This window comes from Bos indicus x Bos taurus, chromosome 21 (genome assembly GCF_003369695.1).
Source record: "Bos indicus x Bos taurus breed Angus x Brahman F1 hybrid chromosome 21, Bos_hybrid_MaternalHap_v2.0, whole genome shotgun sequence".
NCBI classification, from domain to species: Eukaryota; Metazoa; Chordata; class Mammalia; order Artiodactyla; family Bovidae; genus Bos; species Bos indicus x Bos taurus.
Window position 1 is genome coordinate 22217432 of NC_040096.1, and position 17898 is coordinate 22235329.

Below are 17898 nucleotides of genomic sequence, written 5' to 3' on the forward strand. Positions count from 1 at the left end.
AGAAAACCCGATTACCTCAGTGCATGAATACAGTAGATACATCTTGGCATGTTCTTTCGATCATAGATGTCTGTAGTTTCTGGATAAAAAATCTAAGGATAAATAAAAGAAGTAGATTCAGGTATGCATCCATTTGGTTTCATTAATCATTCACCAGCCATCAGTAATACAAGTAAAACTTTGGACAATTAGAAAAGATCGTCAGTGTTCCACAAATAACTTCATTAGGGTGAACAGACAATTCATCATAAGCAATGTAAGGAATCAACCCTACTAATGTAGGAATCAACCCTGAATATTCATTGGAAGGAATTCACTGGAAGCTGAACCTCTAATACTTTGGCTACCTGACGCTAAGAGCTGACTCACTGGAAAAGACCCTCATGCTGAGAAAGATTGAAGGCAAAGGAGAAGGGGGCGGCAGCAGAGGACGAGATGGTTAGATAGCATCTCTGACTCAATGGACATGAATTTGAGCCAACTCCAGGAGACAGTGAAAGACAGGGAAGCCTGGCTTGCTGCAGTCCATGGGGTCGCAGAGTTGGACACGACTGAGCACCACCACCACTCCCACAATACCTATGGCTCCCAATAAGAAAGAACTGTGCTCCAAAAGAGAGACGGGATGTACCAGAATCACCTCTTTTGATAATTTTTAAAACTTTATATGCTCATTTCCTAAGACTAAAATGTCTTCCCCTGAACAGTGAAAATCATGGTCAAAGTCAGTCATTCTTCCCCCAAAATATTATAGAATCCATTTTAGAAAGTCATAGAAAAACAAGGTTGGTTAGATAGGACAGAGACAGATTATGAGGACTTTGACAGTCAGACCAGTTTGAACTTGATATGCAGGCCTCAGAGAAGTCCTAGCTTTGAAGCCAAAGCTAAAAATGGAGCCTCGGGAAGATCTGACTGTAGACAAGACACAGAACACAGTGAATAGTGAAGAGACTGAAGCTGGAGAAACCAGGCTGGGAGGCTGTTTCAACAGATAAAACAGACACTGCAAGCAACTGAGGAAGGCTTGGGGAAAGACCGTTTAGGAGTCCAAGGGAACCAAGGCTTTGAGCCTGGATGGCTGGGAAAATGATGGCATGGTACCACTTACACAGAGAGAAGTTCACTTGGGAGAAAAGGTAGGTTTAGTTTTAGATACGAGAAAGTCCAAGAGACAGAAAGCTATCCACAGAGAAATGTCGAGTAGCCAATTGAAGACGCTGTGTTTATCGTAAAGCAAAGAGTCTTCAAAACAACTGAAACCATGAGAATAAGAGAATGTAGCTAAAAACAGAACTGCATCTTAAGGAATGCCCACTAGGACACAGAAGGTAGAAACGCTGCAGAAAACAGAGGACTATCAGGTAGATTAAAAACAATTTTAAAAAGCAAAAACAATAACATGTTTCATGGAGGAGCTGGCAAACAGCACCAATTATAATAAAGAGTCAAGTGGATAAAAACTGAAAAATTATCATATTAAGTCTCTTGTAATTAGTTTGTATGTACCACATAAAGAGATTAGGAAAGACATCCCAATAAAACTATGTATGTGTTGATATATGGCAGAAACCAACACAATATTGTAAATCAATCATCATCCAACTAAAAATAAACAAATTTTTAAAAATACTATATAGGTATTGTCAATTATTGATCACACATTATATTATGGGCAAAAACACATTTTTTAGGCTAAGCATCTTTAGTCTACATTACTCTGAAATCTTCTGGACTTAAATCCTACAGAGCAAGGCTAATAGCCATGTGCTCAGTCACTTCAGCTGTGTCCCGACTCTTTGAGACCCCATGGACTGTAGCCCGCCAGCCTCCTCTGCCATGGGAATTCTCCAGGCAAGAATACTGGAGTGGGTTGCCATTCCCTTCTCCAATTGTTCTGACAGCCTTTGGGGAATTCTGTTTGTCGAGATTGTAGTTCAGTACAATGCACTACTGTTAATAAACAAAAAAGGTAATAAAATTAAATCATTAAAAAGGCATTTTTGTAGTAAAAATACTGTTAGCAAGAGCAATTATTAACAAAGCTCTTAGTATCATTCAAAAAGGTTAAACTGTCATTGCCCATTGGGCATAGTATATAAAAAACAGGAACAGGAAGTTACAAGTGGGCAGAAAGGCCTAGTGGCTGTAAGAACGTGACGTACTGCATTTCCTGACATGTGTGGGGCTTAATTCTCAAAGGTACCAGTGCAGGGAAGAGAGCTTCAGCATCTGCTCTGAACAAAAGAGGACACAAGCTAGTAGTCTTCAGCCAAGACGCAGCTCTGCGTTACACTCAATCCAACAGGCGTGTGTGCGACAGTGAGCTGAGCACTCCGCAAAATGCCAAACGCTCATTTCCCAGTGGCTTCAGCCACCTTCTGATACTCTACATTTCTTCTGAATCTTTCTTTGGTTACAAAAATTGAGACTCCACAGGAAAGTATAAATAGAATGAAAACCACCCCTTAACTCCATCACACAGAAATGAAAACTATTTCTGTCTGCGGATTTTTCCCAAGAACACTCTATTTTTAGACAAAAATCGTGACCTCATCTAAGCCAGAACACAAACTTTTATAATCTTAGCCTGATTTTATTTTTCACTTAACACACCACAGTTAGGTATACAGAATGACATTATCCTTTTTCAACGGCAGCAGTAGTATTTGACGGGCTGTAACATGGTCAATACCCAGAGTGAAGGAACATGTGGTTTGCTATCAATTTTTTACATCATAAGCAATGCTGGAAAGCCTTACACAATATTTTTTTGTGCTTGTCTAATTTTTTTTCTTTTTTTTATGTTGAGCTTGTGGGGTGTGGGTGGGGATAAATTCCTAGAAGAATTCTTAAGTCACAGGACGGTGGGGGTGGGGGGAATAAAAGCTGTCCTTGCCTCTAACGGTGATACTACATCATGGCCGCTCTGGCTATTCAAGGCAGGACTGTGTAGCTGGTTGTATGATCACCACCCAGGTCAGTGATGCTCTTGCTTTCTGTACATCGCCTGCTCAACCAGTCCCTGCTTCACCTATACCCTATTCATATGACTGACATTCCCTCTTAACTGTACAGCCTGATCAGCAAATGCTAGTGGCTGTTCTAATCTTTAGATCAGAATGGCTCCACGATGCTAGTTTATCAAAGGGAAGACTTCTGGGAAGACTTCTGCTCGAGGGGCCAAGAGGGACGTGCTCCCCTGCTGCTTTCCCTGGGCCAAAGTAAGTGGTAAACAACCCCCTATCTGCACCACCAACAGCAAAGACTGCTGCCATGTTCTGCCTGCTGTCTGCGACCCACGGCAGGGTGTTACTCCAGAGCTTGCTCCAGACACGAAAGATCCCCTATCCAATAAACCAGGGATGTCTCTGTTGCTGTCTCTGGGCTCTTCCTTTAGTCTCAAAGCTGGGCAACTACAAGGCTTGCCAGCCTGTGAGGTGCAGCCCAACATTTGTGATAGCAATTTCACTAAGAGCAGCACTAAACAAACTCAGGAGCAAAAATGCTCAAAGATGCCTACTCCCATATCAAAAGCACAGCCATGGACTTCCCTGGTGGCGCAGCAGATGATCTGCTTGCCAATGTATCGGACTCTGGTTTGATCTCTGGTCCAGGAAGATTCCACCTGTCATGGAGCAACTAAGCCCGTGTGCCACAACTACTGAGCCCTGTGGCCTAGAGCCCAGGAGCTCCACCTAACTGAGCCCACATGCCGCACTATTGCAGCCCTCATGCCTAGAGCCTGCGCTCTGCAACAAAAGAAGCCACCACAGTAAGAAACCTCACACTGCAACTAGAGAGTAGCCCCTGCTCTCTGCAACTAGAGAAAGCTCAAGAGCAGCAACAAAGACTCAGTGCAGCCAAAAAAAAAAAAGCTACAGCCATCATTCCAAACTCAAGATGTAAAAGTTAAATCCGTGTCACTCTTCTGCCATCAAGTATACCTCAGTAAAGCTGTCATAAAAACAAACTACAGCGTCACCAAGACCAGGTATAAGAAGTAAACATCATTACATGGCCTACACAGTCTGAAATATAAAATAAACCCTTCATACTCCCCACAGATTTAGTTATTCAAAAGCTGGAAAATGATGTTTCTAAAATATTTCCTTATGTTTCCTAAAGTCAGACCTGAATGTAGCAATTCTGTGAACAAATAAAATCCACTGAATTGTGTTCTTTAAAATGGTGAATTTCATGGCACGTGATTTTTTTTTTCCTGGCTACACCTCAAGGTTTGTAGGATCTTAGTTCCCCAAAAAGGGATTGAACCTGAATGTCCTGAGTCCTAACCACTGGACCACCAAGGATTTCCCTCATGGTATGTGAATTTTAACATTTATAATTTGGTATAGTAAAAGTAAAGGACATCACAGGGAATTTCTCTAGGGTAAGGTGAAGCAGGATGAGAAATATAAAATAAAAAGAACAAAGCTAATTCCTAAAACAAACTGGAGAGATCCTTTAGCATTTAAAAAAGAAAAAAAAAAAATTACACACACACAAATATATATATATATATATATATATATATATATATATATATAAAAAACACCAATTGAGGATAATTTTATATGTTGAATGAGAACTGTTACGCCAAAACAGCCAGAGCTAAGCCAGAACTATGACTACCACATAAATTACCTTAGGCAATCCAATCTCGCCCATGGCATTCAACCACTGAATCACGTTATCAGTATGTCTGAAGTGAAGGCCCGTTGCCTAGAACAAATAAAAGACCATTAGGCCCTGTTTGGCAATACTGAAGCAAACACTGAATAAAAACTCTCCTTGTAAAAGCTTCTCTGTGAGACTTCGCATGGTCCCCTTAAACTTGAGGTCTATCTCTAGCATACGTTCACATTTAATCCCTAGAAGCCAAACCCACACCTCAGCTCTTCTCAGTGAAGAACCATCTGGAGAATCTTCTGAATACGGTGTGCTCAATAGAACATGGTCTTTGGAATTCAATTATTCTGGCTTCTGTTCCTTACGTGGCCATCTATTGGTGACATTGGGCAAGTCACTTCACCCTGCTGAGTCTGAGTTTCCCCATCTTTCATGGAGAAGGAAATGGCAACCCACTCCAGTATTCTTGCCTGGGTAATCCCATGGATAGAGGAGCCTGGCGGATTACAGTCCATAGAGTCATAAAGAGTTGGGCATGACTTAGTGACTGACACTGTTACCCATCTTTAACATCTACTTTATGTCTGTCAGAAAGATTAACTGAGAAAATGTACATAAAACACTCAATGTGGTGTCTGGAAGGCAGAAGATACTCCCAAATGAGGTTTTCTCATACTACACATACAAACGTCCCCCTCTAAACCTCTGCGCCTGTTGTTTTTTAGGAAGGCTTACTCTCAAGGCAGGTAGAGGAGCAGGCTAATTGCTTTTACTGCTGCCGCAGTCTCCAGGCCTCTCGTGTCTATCTGTTCTGCACACATTTTGTAGGTTCTCGACAGAACAACTCTGGAGGTATCTTCAGAATAACTATTTAGTTAACACTCCACATATAAATCTTTGCTTTTTAAAAAATTTTTAAATGAGGTTAGCATATTCTTTCTTTATTTTTTGATTGCACTGTGTGGCATGTGCGATCTTAGTTCCCCGACCAGGGATTGAACCCACACCCCCTGCAGTGGAAGCATGGAGTCTTAACTCCTGGATCAGCAGAGAAGTCCCAAGTCTTTGCTTTTTGATGAGGGAAAGTTTCTATTTGGGATGTTAATTTTGGCTTAAGATCTATACTTTCCTCGTTTTCCCTCAAATTTCAACATAAAGCAAAAATCTCTCTTGACTCTGTCTTCATTCTTAATTCTCAGCTCTGACCCAGTTCTGACAGTTGACCCTTCACACATTTGCTCTTGGTTTTGCAATCTTCCTCTATCTTCTACACTCACCCTTTTCTAGACAAGAGCTCTTAGGAAAGCTCCCCACAGAAACTCTATAGGCAATGGAATTTGGTCCTTGTCAATATTCCAAATTACTTATGGTAGTCCTCTTTTTGAGGGTCCCAGGGTACAAGAATCAAACACCCATCTCAATTTCCTGAAATCAGATCACTTTCCTACTTATCTTAAACTTTAATATCACGGGGTGATTTTCTCCCCTCCAAAGTTGCTAATGCTTTTAATGCTTTTAATTTGTCAACAAACCTCAGAGTTTGATTAAAATTAAGGTAGTAATTTCCCTAGTTATTTCCTCTGCCTTCTAAGAAATAAAAAATTCATTAAGGACCATGAAAATTTCTCTATACAAATTACTCATTAGAATTGCACCAGGAATACGGTCAGCTCAAGTTCTTTTACTACTATATCTTGACTTTGCACTGAACTTTCTCCACTCTGCCAGACATTTTATTTTTTTGGAACAAAGACATTTCCACGTATTTCTCAGTAACTCTTTCATGGGATAAAGGATGCTAAACTTCTCTCTCTGCTTTATGGAAACTGAAGCACCACACAGGGAAGGACTCACCTTGTATCTGGTCTGCTCTCGGTCATAGATCTTCTTCAGGGACACCACTTTAGGGGAGAAGAAGTTTCCCAGTTTGGCGAGGTAGACCCCATTCCTAAGCCCCTCTTCCAGTTCTGTGGTGGGAGGCAGATCTTCCCCAAGGCATGCTTCCATCCACCTGCACAGAAGGAGAGAGGACTTGAGAAAAGAGAGGGAAGGTCTGAACACTTTCCTCAGAGATCTCAAGCTTAATTTCCATTCTCCTTGGACAAGTTTATATCGAACATAGGCAACACTCTTTAAAGATTCAATTTCAGGGGCTTCCCTGGTGGCTAAGTGGTTAAAGAATCTACCTGCCAATGCAGGAGACACGGGTTTGATTCCTGATCTGGGAAGATTTCACATGACTCTGAGCAACTGAGCCTGTGCCCCACAACTACTGAGCCTGTGCTCTATAGCCTGGGAGCCGCAATTACTGAAGACTGAGCACCTTAGAGCCCATGTTCTGCAACAAGAAAAGTCACTTCAATGAGAGAAACCCGTACAGCAATTAGAGAGTAGCCCCTCCACCCCCTGCCACTTGCTGCAACTAAGAAAAGCCCGTGCAGCAGCAAAGACCCAACACAGACAAAAATAAATAAATAAAATTATTTTTTGAAAAAAAGATTAAGTTTCACACACATCCTTATCCTGGCCCAGTCACACCTCAGAAGCCGGGAACTGAGGAAAATTCCTGAGTATAAACGCCGCCCTCTTCTCCGCCCTTCTGTTCTCTCCTGCAACAAGACGCCAGCTGGCCTCCAGATCCTCACTGCCCACGAAACTCAGCCCAGACCCTCTCCCTCACTCCTTCAGTTGCTCCTGAAGAATTCCTAAGAAGAATCTTTTGTAACTGAGGCCACCATCTCTCAGCTGCTCAGAAACTTAAATTTGTAGATGAAGTTCTCTTCTGGTTTGAGAATTCAGCATTGACAGTGAATTTCTAGGTTCAGATTTTAAAGTTGTTTGGGGGTTACCAAAACAGTCAATCATCTCACCTAAAATACTTTAGGAAACTCCAGTGGAACCAGTACAAATGAATTAAATGTTTTTTTAAGAGGGGAGAGGAAGCTGGAAAGGAAAAGAAAACTATACTGTCCACCTCAGATTCCTCTTATAAGATTTCAGGGAAGCCCAAGATAAAACCCTAGTGGCTCAGATGGTAAAGAATCTGCCTGCAATGCAGGAGACCTGGGTTCAATCCCTACGTCAGAAAGATCTGCTGGAGAAGGGAATGGCAACCCACTCTAGTATTCTTGTCTGGCAAATTCCATGGACAGAGGAGCCTGGTGGGCTACAGTCCACGGGCTCGCAGAGTCACTTGACAGAGCAACTAACATTTTCACTTTCAAGATAAAACAAAGCAAAATTTACTTGCATACATTTTCTACCAATAGAAATGTAGGTAACTAAAATACCATTCAGGGCAATAGTTTTAAACTTTTTTTTTGAGTCATAGAATCCTTGGAATATGTAAGGAAAGCTATAGACCTCCCCTCAAAAAGGTACACATACCTAAGTTTATAATTTCAGAGATTTCATTGACTCCATATTGAAAACCCTTAATTTAAAATTATGCTACTCAAACTTTACAAGGCTACTGTTATCCCCATGTTCTTCACCACACCAGGGCAGCGGGTGGGGTGGGAAGAAGACCCCTATATGATGCCCGGTCTATTTCACTAGTGCTAAATATTTGAAAAGCCAAATGAAAAACACAAAAGAACAAAGATATAGCAGACTGAAGTAAAAATTAGATTTGCTGACAAATGAGACAACAGAAAAATTAAGCGTTTATAACGTCAATTGATACATAAAGTTTAAATTAAAAGATAATAAAATTTCTTGTATTCCATCTTTCCAAACTTAGATTACCACTCAGAATCTTTAAAAAAATAAAGGAAAGCAACAGTGGCCCTGCTTTTCTCAAGTTCTACAAAACAGTTATTCAACCTCACTTTCAAGACTATTCTAACTCAGAGAGCACAACGTCTGACACTAAGTCGGTACTCAAATAAATATTAGTTGGATAGATGAATGGGCAAGAGAATTTTCTGGTTATTTCCTATATCCAATGATACTGTGTTTTCTCCTCTGGCTTTTCTTTTACATAGTAGAAGAGAAATGTCACGGGGGCGGGGGGAGGGGGGGGGGTGACGACACAAATGAATTTTCCAAGAGTCGCCACAGTAACTAGATACCAAATTGTAACAACTATAAAGTCCAAACTATGCTTCTCCAACAGCCTAAAGACCAGGAGGGCAATGTGGGGAAGAACGTAGGTCCATGGTATGAAAAAGAGCTGTAGTCATTGGAAATAATTGTCCCTCCAATGTTTTACTGCTGAAAAGGATACAGCAAACAGCTCCTGGCAACCCCTGCTCTCGGGGGGAGTCTAACTTGTGTTCTCATTAACAGGGACAAATCTGGAATAACTCGAAGCGAAACACAGTCCTTTACCACATAAGGGTGTAAAGAAAAAGTAACGTTTTCCTCTCAAAATGGAGAAGACTGTGGATAAACAGCTCACTAGTTCTTTTGCCTCGCATCAGAGCCAGCCACCAGGGCTCTGCAGGCTCCTCTCTCCTCTGAGACCACTAGATTGCTGATAAGTCACTTCAGTCGTGTCCGACTCTGTGCAACCCCATAGAGGGCAGCCCACCCGGCTCCCCTATCCCCGGGATTCTCCAGGCAAGAACACTGGAGTGGGTTGCCATTTCCTTCTCCAGTGCATGAAAGTGAAAAGTGAAAGTGAAGTCGCTCAGTTGTGTCCAACTCTTAGCGACCCCATGGACTACAGCCCACCAGACTCCTCCGTCCATGGGATTTTCCAGGCAAGAGTATTGGAGTGGGGTGCCATTGCCTTCTCCGAGACCACTAGATTACAATCACATTATTAAAAGGAGGGACCACAGCCACACCCTCCACAATCCTTCTCTGCCTCCTCTTGTCTGACTACTCTAAAACAGTCCCCATTGATGACAAGACTCGCAAGCTTTCGGGTGGAGCTGAATGCCCTGCATATCATACAACTGTCAGGCCAAAAGAAGTCACCTGTGACCTGGTTAAAAAAGACAAACCAGAGAGCAGGAGCTACAAGAAACAAGCAAAGCATATGAGTGTCTCTAAACAAGCCTCTATCTGCACTCCAGTTCCCTGCATGGCTCATCCTTCATTCTAAACTCTGCTCCACAGCAAAAGTATCATCTGGTTTGTTTATAAGCATAAAGTTAGTTAAATGAGGACCAAATTACTTTGGAAAATTAAGAATATTAAGTGACGCACTATATTACTATAATTTTTAATCATAGCAACAGTTTGAGTTCTACTATAATTCTGAAGAGACAACAAACCCACCTGTCCTCTCCAGTCCATCTGAGATTCCCCCTCTGCCACTAATTCAAAGAACCACAAAATGCGAGAGCAAGGAGCTGTTAGGACAAATCCCTTTGGGGTCTTCCCCCCAATATAACACACATCCATTATAGAAAACCACAAGAACTTTCTCATTACTTTATGAATATTTTCCATGTTATTATACAGTCTCTGAACACCCTGAGTCACATTAAAATTCTACTAAGTGCTTAATCAGTCACCTATGTTGGATATTTATAACATCTCTAAATGTTTTCAACTGTTAAATAATTCTCCAAGGAACATCTTTGTACACAATATTCTTCTGTATTTATAATTAATTGCTGCGGAAAGATCTTAGAAGTGTAACTCCAAAACAAAAGATGTTATTGACCAAAAGCTCACCCAAAGGTTGTACCAATTTGCACAACCCTCTTGTTTTACAAATAAGAATTCAGGTCTACTGAAGGTTACCTGCTAGTTAGTGACAAAGGTAGGATAAGAGGACCCTGATTCCTAGTAGAATCCTTCTCACTAAACCACTATTGCTCTTATCACATCACCCCAGAAGCCTAAGAGGGCTGAGCTCCACAGAGCTGTCTAAACAGGACAGAGTTGCAACTCTCCCATGCAGGGAAAAGACTGGTATCTCTGCACGTTTTGTCCACTTAAGAGGGTTTTAAATATTTCAGCTTAACTGTAAGTCCACCAGTATTTCTCAGCTCAGACACAAAGCTTCCTTATAAAAGTTAAGCATTTAACTGTATAAGTTCACTTTAGAATAAATCTATGCATTGATACCTATCTTACACCAGACACAAAAAAAATCAACTCAAAATGGGTTAAAGACTTGAACACTGTAAATCTGAAACTATAAAACCCCTTTAAGAAAACATAGAGGGTAAGCTCCTTGGCATCAGTCCTGGAGACAATTTTTTTGGAGGGTTTGACATCAAAAGCAAAAATAAACAAGGAGGATTATATAAAACTAAAAAGCTTCTGCACAGCAAAGGAAACCATCAACAAAATGAAAAGGCAACCTACAGAATGAAAGAAAGTATTTGCAAATCATATATCTGTTAAGGGGTTAATATCCAAAATATGTAAAGAACTCAACAACAGCAAAAAAAAAAAAAAAAACCCAACAATCCAATTTTTAAATGGACAGAGGTACTGAATAGTTTTCCAAAGGCATACAAACAGCAACACGTAAGGGAAAGGATGCTCAGCATCATTAAATCATCAGTTCAGTTCAGTCATGTCCGACTCTTTGCAGTCGCATGAATCGCAGCATGCCAGGCCACCCTGTCCATCATCAACTCCCGGAGTCCACCGAAACCCATGTCCATCAAGTCCATGATGCCATCCAACCATCTCATCCTCTGTCGTCCCCTTCTTCTCCCGCCATCAATCTTTCCCAGCATCAGGGTCTTTTCCAGTGAGTCAGCTCTTCACATCAGGAGGCCAAAGTATTGGAGTTTTAGCTTCAACATCAGTCCTTTCAATGAACACCCAGGACTGATCTCCTTTAAGATGCACTGGTTGGATCTCCTTGCAGTCCAAGGGACTCTCAAGAGTCTTCTCCAACATCACAGTTCAAAAGCATCAATTCTTCAGCGCTCAGCTTTCTTCACAGTCCAACTCTCACATCTGTACATGACCACTGGAAAAACCATAGCCTTGACTAGATGGACCTTTGTTGGCAAAGTAATGTCTCTGCTTTTCAAAATGCTGTCTAGGTTGGTCATAACTTTCCTTCCAAGGAGTAAGCGTCTTTTAATTTCATGGCTGCAATCACCATCTGCAGTGATTTTGGAGCCCAGAAAAATAAAGTAAGCCACTGTTTCCACCGTTTTCCCATCTATCTGCCATGAAGTGATGGGACCAGATGCCGTGATCTTAGTTTTCTGAATGCTGAGCTTTAAGAGAACTTTTTCACTCTCGTCCTTCACTTTCATCAAGAGGCTCTTCAGTTCATCTTCACTTTCTGCCATAAGAGTGGTGTCATCTGCATATCTGAGGTTCTTGATATTTTTCCCGGCAATCTTGATTCCAGCTTGTGCTTCCTCCAGCCCAGCATTTCTCATGATGTATTCGGCATATAAGTTAAATAAGCAGGGTGACAATATACAGCCTTGAAGTACTCCTTTTCCTATTTGGAACTAGTCTGTTGTTCCATGTCCAGTTCTAACTGTTGCTTCCTGACCTGCATACAGGTTTCTCAAGAGGCAGGTCAGGTGGTCTGGTATGCCCATCTCTCAGAATTTTCCACAGTTTATTGTGATCCACAAAGTCAAAGGCTTTGGCATAGTCAATAAAGCAGAAATAGATGTTTTATGGAACTCTCTTGCTTTTTTGATGATCCATCAAATGTTGGCAATTTAATGTCTGGTTCCTCTGCCTTTTCTAAAACCAGCTTGAACATCTGGAAGTTCACGGTTCACGTACTGCTGAAGCCTGGTTTGGAGAATTTTAAACATTACAATGCGTGTGAGATGAGTGCAATTGTGTGGTAGTTTGAGCATTCTTTGGCATTGCCTTTCTTTGGGATTGGAATGAAAACTGACCTTTTCCAGTCCTGTGGCCACTGCTGAGTTTTCCAAATTTGCTGGCATACTGAGTGCAGCACTTTCACAGCATCATCTTTCAGGATTTAAAATAGCTCAACTGGAATTCCATCACCTCCACTAGCTTTGTTCGTAGTGATGCTTTCTAAGGCCCACTTGACTTCACATTCCAGGATGTCTGGCTCTAGGTCAGTGATCACACCATTGTGATTATCTGGGTCGTGAAGATCTTTTTTACACAGTTCTTCTGTGTATTCTTGCCACCTCTTCTTAATATCTTCTGCTTCTGTTAGGTCCATACCATTTCTGTCCTTTATTGAGCCCATCTTTGCATAAATGTTCCCTTGGTATCTCTAATTTTCTTGAAGAGATCTCTAGTCTTTCCCATTCTGTTGTTTTCCTCTACTTCTTTGCATCGATTGCTGAGGAAGGCTTTCTTATCTCTCCTTGCTATTCTTTGGAACTCTGCATTCAAATGGGTATATCTTTCCTTTTCTCCTTTGCTTTTCACTTCCCGTCTTTTCACAGCTATTTGTAAGGCCTCTTCAGACAGCCGTTTTGCTTTTTTGCATTTTTCTTGGGGATGGTATTGATTCCTGTCTCCTGTACAATGTCACGAACCTCCATCCATAGTTCATCAGGTACTCTGTCTATCAGATCTAGTCCCTTAAATCTATTTCTCACTTCCACTGTATAGTCATAAGGGATTTGATTTAGGTCATACCTGAAAGGTCTAGTGGTTTTCCCTACTTTCTTCAATTTCAGTCTGAATTTGGCAATAAGGAGTTCATGAATCTGAGCCACAGTCAGCTCCCGGTCTTGTTTTTGCTGACCGTATAGAGCTTCTCCATCTTTGGCTGCAAAGAATATAATCAATCTGATTTCGACGTCGACCATCTGGTGATGTCCATGTGTAGAGTCTTCTCTTGTGCTGTTGGAAGTGGGGGTTTGCTATGACCAGTGTGTTCTGTTGGCAAAACTCTATTAGCCTTTGCCTTGCTTCATTCTGTACTCCAAGGCCAAATTTGCCTGTTACTCCAGGTGTTTCTTGACTTCCTACTTTTGCATTCCAGTCCCCTATAATGAAAAGGACATCTTTTGGGAGTGTTAGTTCTAGAAGGTCTTGTAGGTCTTCATAGAACTGTTCAACTTCAGCTTCTTCAGCATTACTGGTTGGGGCATAGGCTTAGAGTACCGTGATATTGAATGGTTTGCCTTGGAAACGAACAGAGATCATTCTGTCGTTTTTGAGATTGCATCCAAGTACTGCATTTCGGATTCTTTTGTTGACTATGATGGCTACTCCATTTCTTCTAAAGGATTCCTGCCCACAGTAGTAGATATAATGGTCATCTGAGTTAAATTCTCCCATTCCAGTCCATTTTAGTTCACTGATTTCTAGAATGTCGATGTTCTCTCTTGTCATCTCCTATTTGACCCCTTCCAATTTGCCTTGATTCATGGACCTACCATTCCAGGTTCCTATGCAATATTGCTCTTTACACCATTGAATCTTGCTTCTATCACCAGTCCCATTCACAACTGGGTGTTGTTTTTATTTTGGCTCCGTCTCTTCATTGCTTCCGGAGAAGGCGATGGCACCCCACTCCAGTACTCTTGTCTGGAAAATGACATGGATGGAGGAGCCTGGTAGGCTGCAGTTCATGGGGTCATGAAGAGTCAGACACGACTGAGTGACTTCACTTTCACTTTTCACTTTCATTCATTGGAGAAGGAAATGGCAACCCACTCCAGTGTTCTTGCCTGGAGAATCCCAGGGACGGGAGAGCCTGGTGGGCTTCCGTCTATGGGGTCACACAGAGTCGGACACGACTGAAGTGACTTAGCAGCAGCAGCAGCAGCAGCTTCATTGTTTCTGGAGTTATTTCTCCATTAATTTCCAGTAGCATATTGGGCACCTGCTGACCTGCAGAGTTCCTCTTTCAGTGTCCTATCTTTTTGCCTTTTCATACTGTTCATGGGGTTCTCAAGGCAAGAATACTAAAGTGGTTTGCCATTCCCTTCTCCAGTGGACCACATTCTGTCAGATCTCTCCACCATGACCCATCCATCTTGGGTGGCCCCATACGGCATGGCTTAGTTTCATTGAGTTAGACAAGGCTGTGATTCCAATGCAGGGGACCACAGGTTCGATTTCTGGTTGGGGAACTAAGATCCCACAAGGTGCACAGTGTACCTCCAAAAAAAAAAAAAAAGGAATAATTTCAATAAGCTCAGACTCCTGCATCTTCCCATATGTAGAAAAGCACTAAATTTGTTAACTTGAGATGTCTGGGTGGTGGTGGTGTTGTTGATAGCAGTAATCTTACGATGTTCCGACTACCTGAGCATTTTGGGCTTTTTTTCCCAAAAAACTCTCATTTTTTCCTGGCTCCTCCCTTACCTCTTTGAAACAGTCCTTCCGAGCTATCTGAGAGGCTGTCTCTCGAGTTTAAGTCAGCCGAATAAAACATATTCTCAACTTTCAGACTGCACTTTTTTTTTCCAGTCAACAGTGGGAATATAAATTGGTGCGGCCACTATGGAGGCAATATGGACATTCCTCAAAAAATTAAGAACAGAACTGCCTTTCATACAGCAGTCCCACTGCTGGGTATACGGACGTCCCTGGGTATTAACAGGGTGGTTTCAGGACCCAAATCTTGGACTCGGATAAGACCCCAAATCCAAGGATGCTCAACTCCTGTATATAAAATGGTGTAGTATTTGCATACAACCTAAGCACACCCTCCCCATATACTTTAAATCATCTGTAGATTACTTCTAATACCTGATACATTGTAAATGCTATGTAAGTTATTGTAAATACAATGTAAATGCTATGTAAATAATTGCTGCCAAGCAGCAAATTCAAGTTTTGCTTTTTGAAACTTTTCAGAATTACTTTTTCCCTGGATATTTTCAATCCACAGTTGACTGAATCCATAGATGCTGAACCTGCGGATACAGAGGGATGACTATATGTCCAAAGGAAATGAAGACAGGACATCAAAAATATATTTGCACTCTCACAATCATCACAACACTATTCACAACAGCCAAGATATGGAAACAACCCAAGGACCCACGCATGAACGAATGGGTAAAGAGGTTATGATATATGCACTGTTGTTGTTGCGTTCAGTCGCCTGTATCTGACTCTTTGTGACCCCCATGGACTGCAGCACACCAGGCTTCCCTGTCCTTCACCATCTCCCAAAGTTTGCTCAAACTCATGTCCATTGAGTTGGTGACGCTATCCAACCATCTCGTCCTCAGTCGTCCCCTTCTCCTCCTGCCTTCAATCTTTCCCAGCATCAAGTATGCATATACATACAAAGAAATATTATTCAGCCATGAAAATGAAGGAAATCCTGCCACTTGTGACAACATGGACGGATCTTGAGGGCAGTATGCTAAGTAGAATAAACCAAAGGGGGGGAAAATACTGTATGGTATCAATCATATGTGGAATCTGATAAAATAAATAAATAAAGTCAAACTTTTAGTGCTTGCCAGGAGGTAGGGCCTGGAGAAAATAGGGAGAGATTGGTAAAAGGATGCAAAGGCACACCTGTAAGATGAATAGGGGGGAGCTAACATAAAACACAGTGACTATACTTGATAACACTGTATAGTATAACTGAAAGACAGCAGAACTGTAAATGTTCTCACCAAAAAAGAAAGAAAAAAGATAAACATGTGAGGTGATGGATATGTTAACTAGACAGAGGAAATCCTTTCACAATATATACATACATCACATCATCACAATGTGCTTGCTTTCAAAGTCCTACAATTTTATATGCTACTTGTACCTAAATAAAGCTGAAATCTAAATAAAATAAAATAAGTTTGGGACTTCCTTGGCAGTCCAGCAGTTAAGACTACACGCTTTCAATGCAAGGGGCACAGGGTGGATTCCTGCTGGGAAACTATGATCCCACACACCGTGCAGTGAGGCCAGAAAAACAAAAACTAACTGAATGAATAAACAAAATATATGCACAAAAGAAAAGTCATTGGCCAACACAATTCTCATGTTACCAACTCTCATGTTGAAAATTATCTTACTATTCATAGAATTTCACGGTTGGAAGGCTCATTAAAACCCTTCCAGTCTACCTAACTCCTCCACTCCCCTCTCACCTCCCACTCCCTCCCTCACTTTAACGCCTGAATACTCCCAAAACATCTTGGTCAAATCATGCTGTAAACTGACTCTGTGGTGGCTCAGTGGTAAAGAATCCACCTGCAAGTTAAGGGGCACAAGAGAGGGGGGTTCAATCCCCAGGTTGAGAAGATCTCCTGGATTAGAAAATCCTACTCCAGTATTCTTCCCTGGGGAATCCCATGGATAAAGAAGCTTTACGGGATACAGTCCATGGGGTCGCAAAGAGTTGGACGGGACTGAGTAAGCTGAAGTATATGAGCATCCAGGCTGACCCCTGATCACTGATGCTGACGTGAAATCACACATTTAAATTATTAACCCGTTTCATCTCAGGATTCTAGTAGCCAAAAAGCTTTTTATTAAGCCAGCATCAGCTCCCCATGAGTACCCTAAACTCCCTCATGGAGCAAGACAACATATGGAATTAAAATATAATGTGTCCAGAAATGGCTGGGGACTTTTAAAGATCTGGATTTATATCTTGTCTCTGTTTTTGTGTGTGTGTGTGTGTGTGTAATAAAGTTTTATTAAAGTATAAAGGAGATAGAGAAAGCTTCTGACATAGGCATCAGAAGGGGGCAGAAAGAGTACCCGCTTGCTAGTGTTAACAATGAAATTATATAATCCAAAGAATGTCTGGAGGTTGTAAAGACCTCATAAGACCTACTCCCATAATTTACATTTTAAGATAACACTGTCCTCAGGCAGGATACGGTGAAGATTGCTCAGTCGTGTCCGACTCTTTGCGACCCCATGGACTGTAGCCTACCAGGCTCCTCTGTCCATGGGATTTTCCAGGCAATAGTACTGGAGTGGATTGCCATTTCCTTCTCCAGATATCCTGTCTCTGTTACTTATCAAGAGTGTGAGTCACTTACCCAATTTCTTCATTTGTTAAAAGGGAATAACAATACTTTGCGGATAGGTCTATTGTTGAGGCTTAAATGAGATTACATATGAAATGCAGGGCTTAAGCACAGGGCTTGGCCAATATTTTTAAAACATATGTGCTTTTCCTCCTTTCCTCTCATATGATGAGTCACATGCTGACACTTCTGTCAGTAAGACGATTCCAGTTCCTTCACGTATGCCTCAAGAAAAGAGAACAGCACCTACCTCACAGGACAACCGTGAGGGTTAAAAGAGATTACCACACAAAGCATTAAGAACAGTGCCTGCATAAAGTCAGCACTCAGAGCATCAGCTGGTGCTACCAGGAGTCTGAGATGTGACTCCCTGCCCCTCGAGTCTTCCTCATTCATCTCTGAACACTTATGTTCCAGGTGTGGTCTGACTGGC

General features: G+C 41.6%; 1 protein-coding gene across 1 annotated transcript in view; it reads right to left on the bottom strand.

Annotated features, from left to right (window-relative positions):
• IQGAP1 (IQ motif containing GTPase activating protein 1) overlaps window positions 1-17898 on the bottom strand; it is a 107073-nt gene that overhangs the window by 60610 nt on the left and 28565 nt on the right. The window contains exons 3-5 of the mRNA XM_027521310.1: window positions 6487-6643; window positions 4648-4725; window positions 16-92 (exon numbers count right to left, since the gene is read on the bottom strand). Of these exons, the coding sequence (XP_027377111.1) occupies window positions 16-92; window positions 4648-4725; window positions 6487-6643 (312 nt within the window). The remainder of the gene's footprint in view (window positions 1-15; window positions 93-4647; window positions 4726-6486; window positions 6644-17898) is intronic.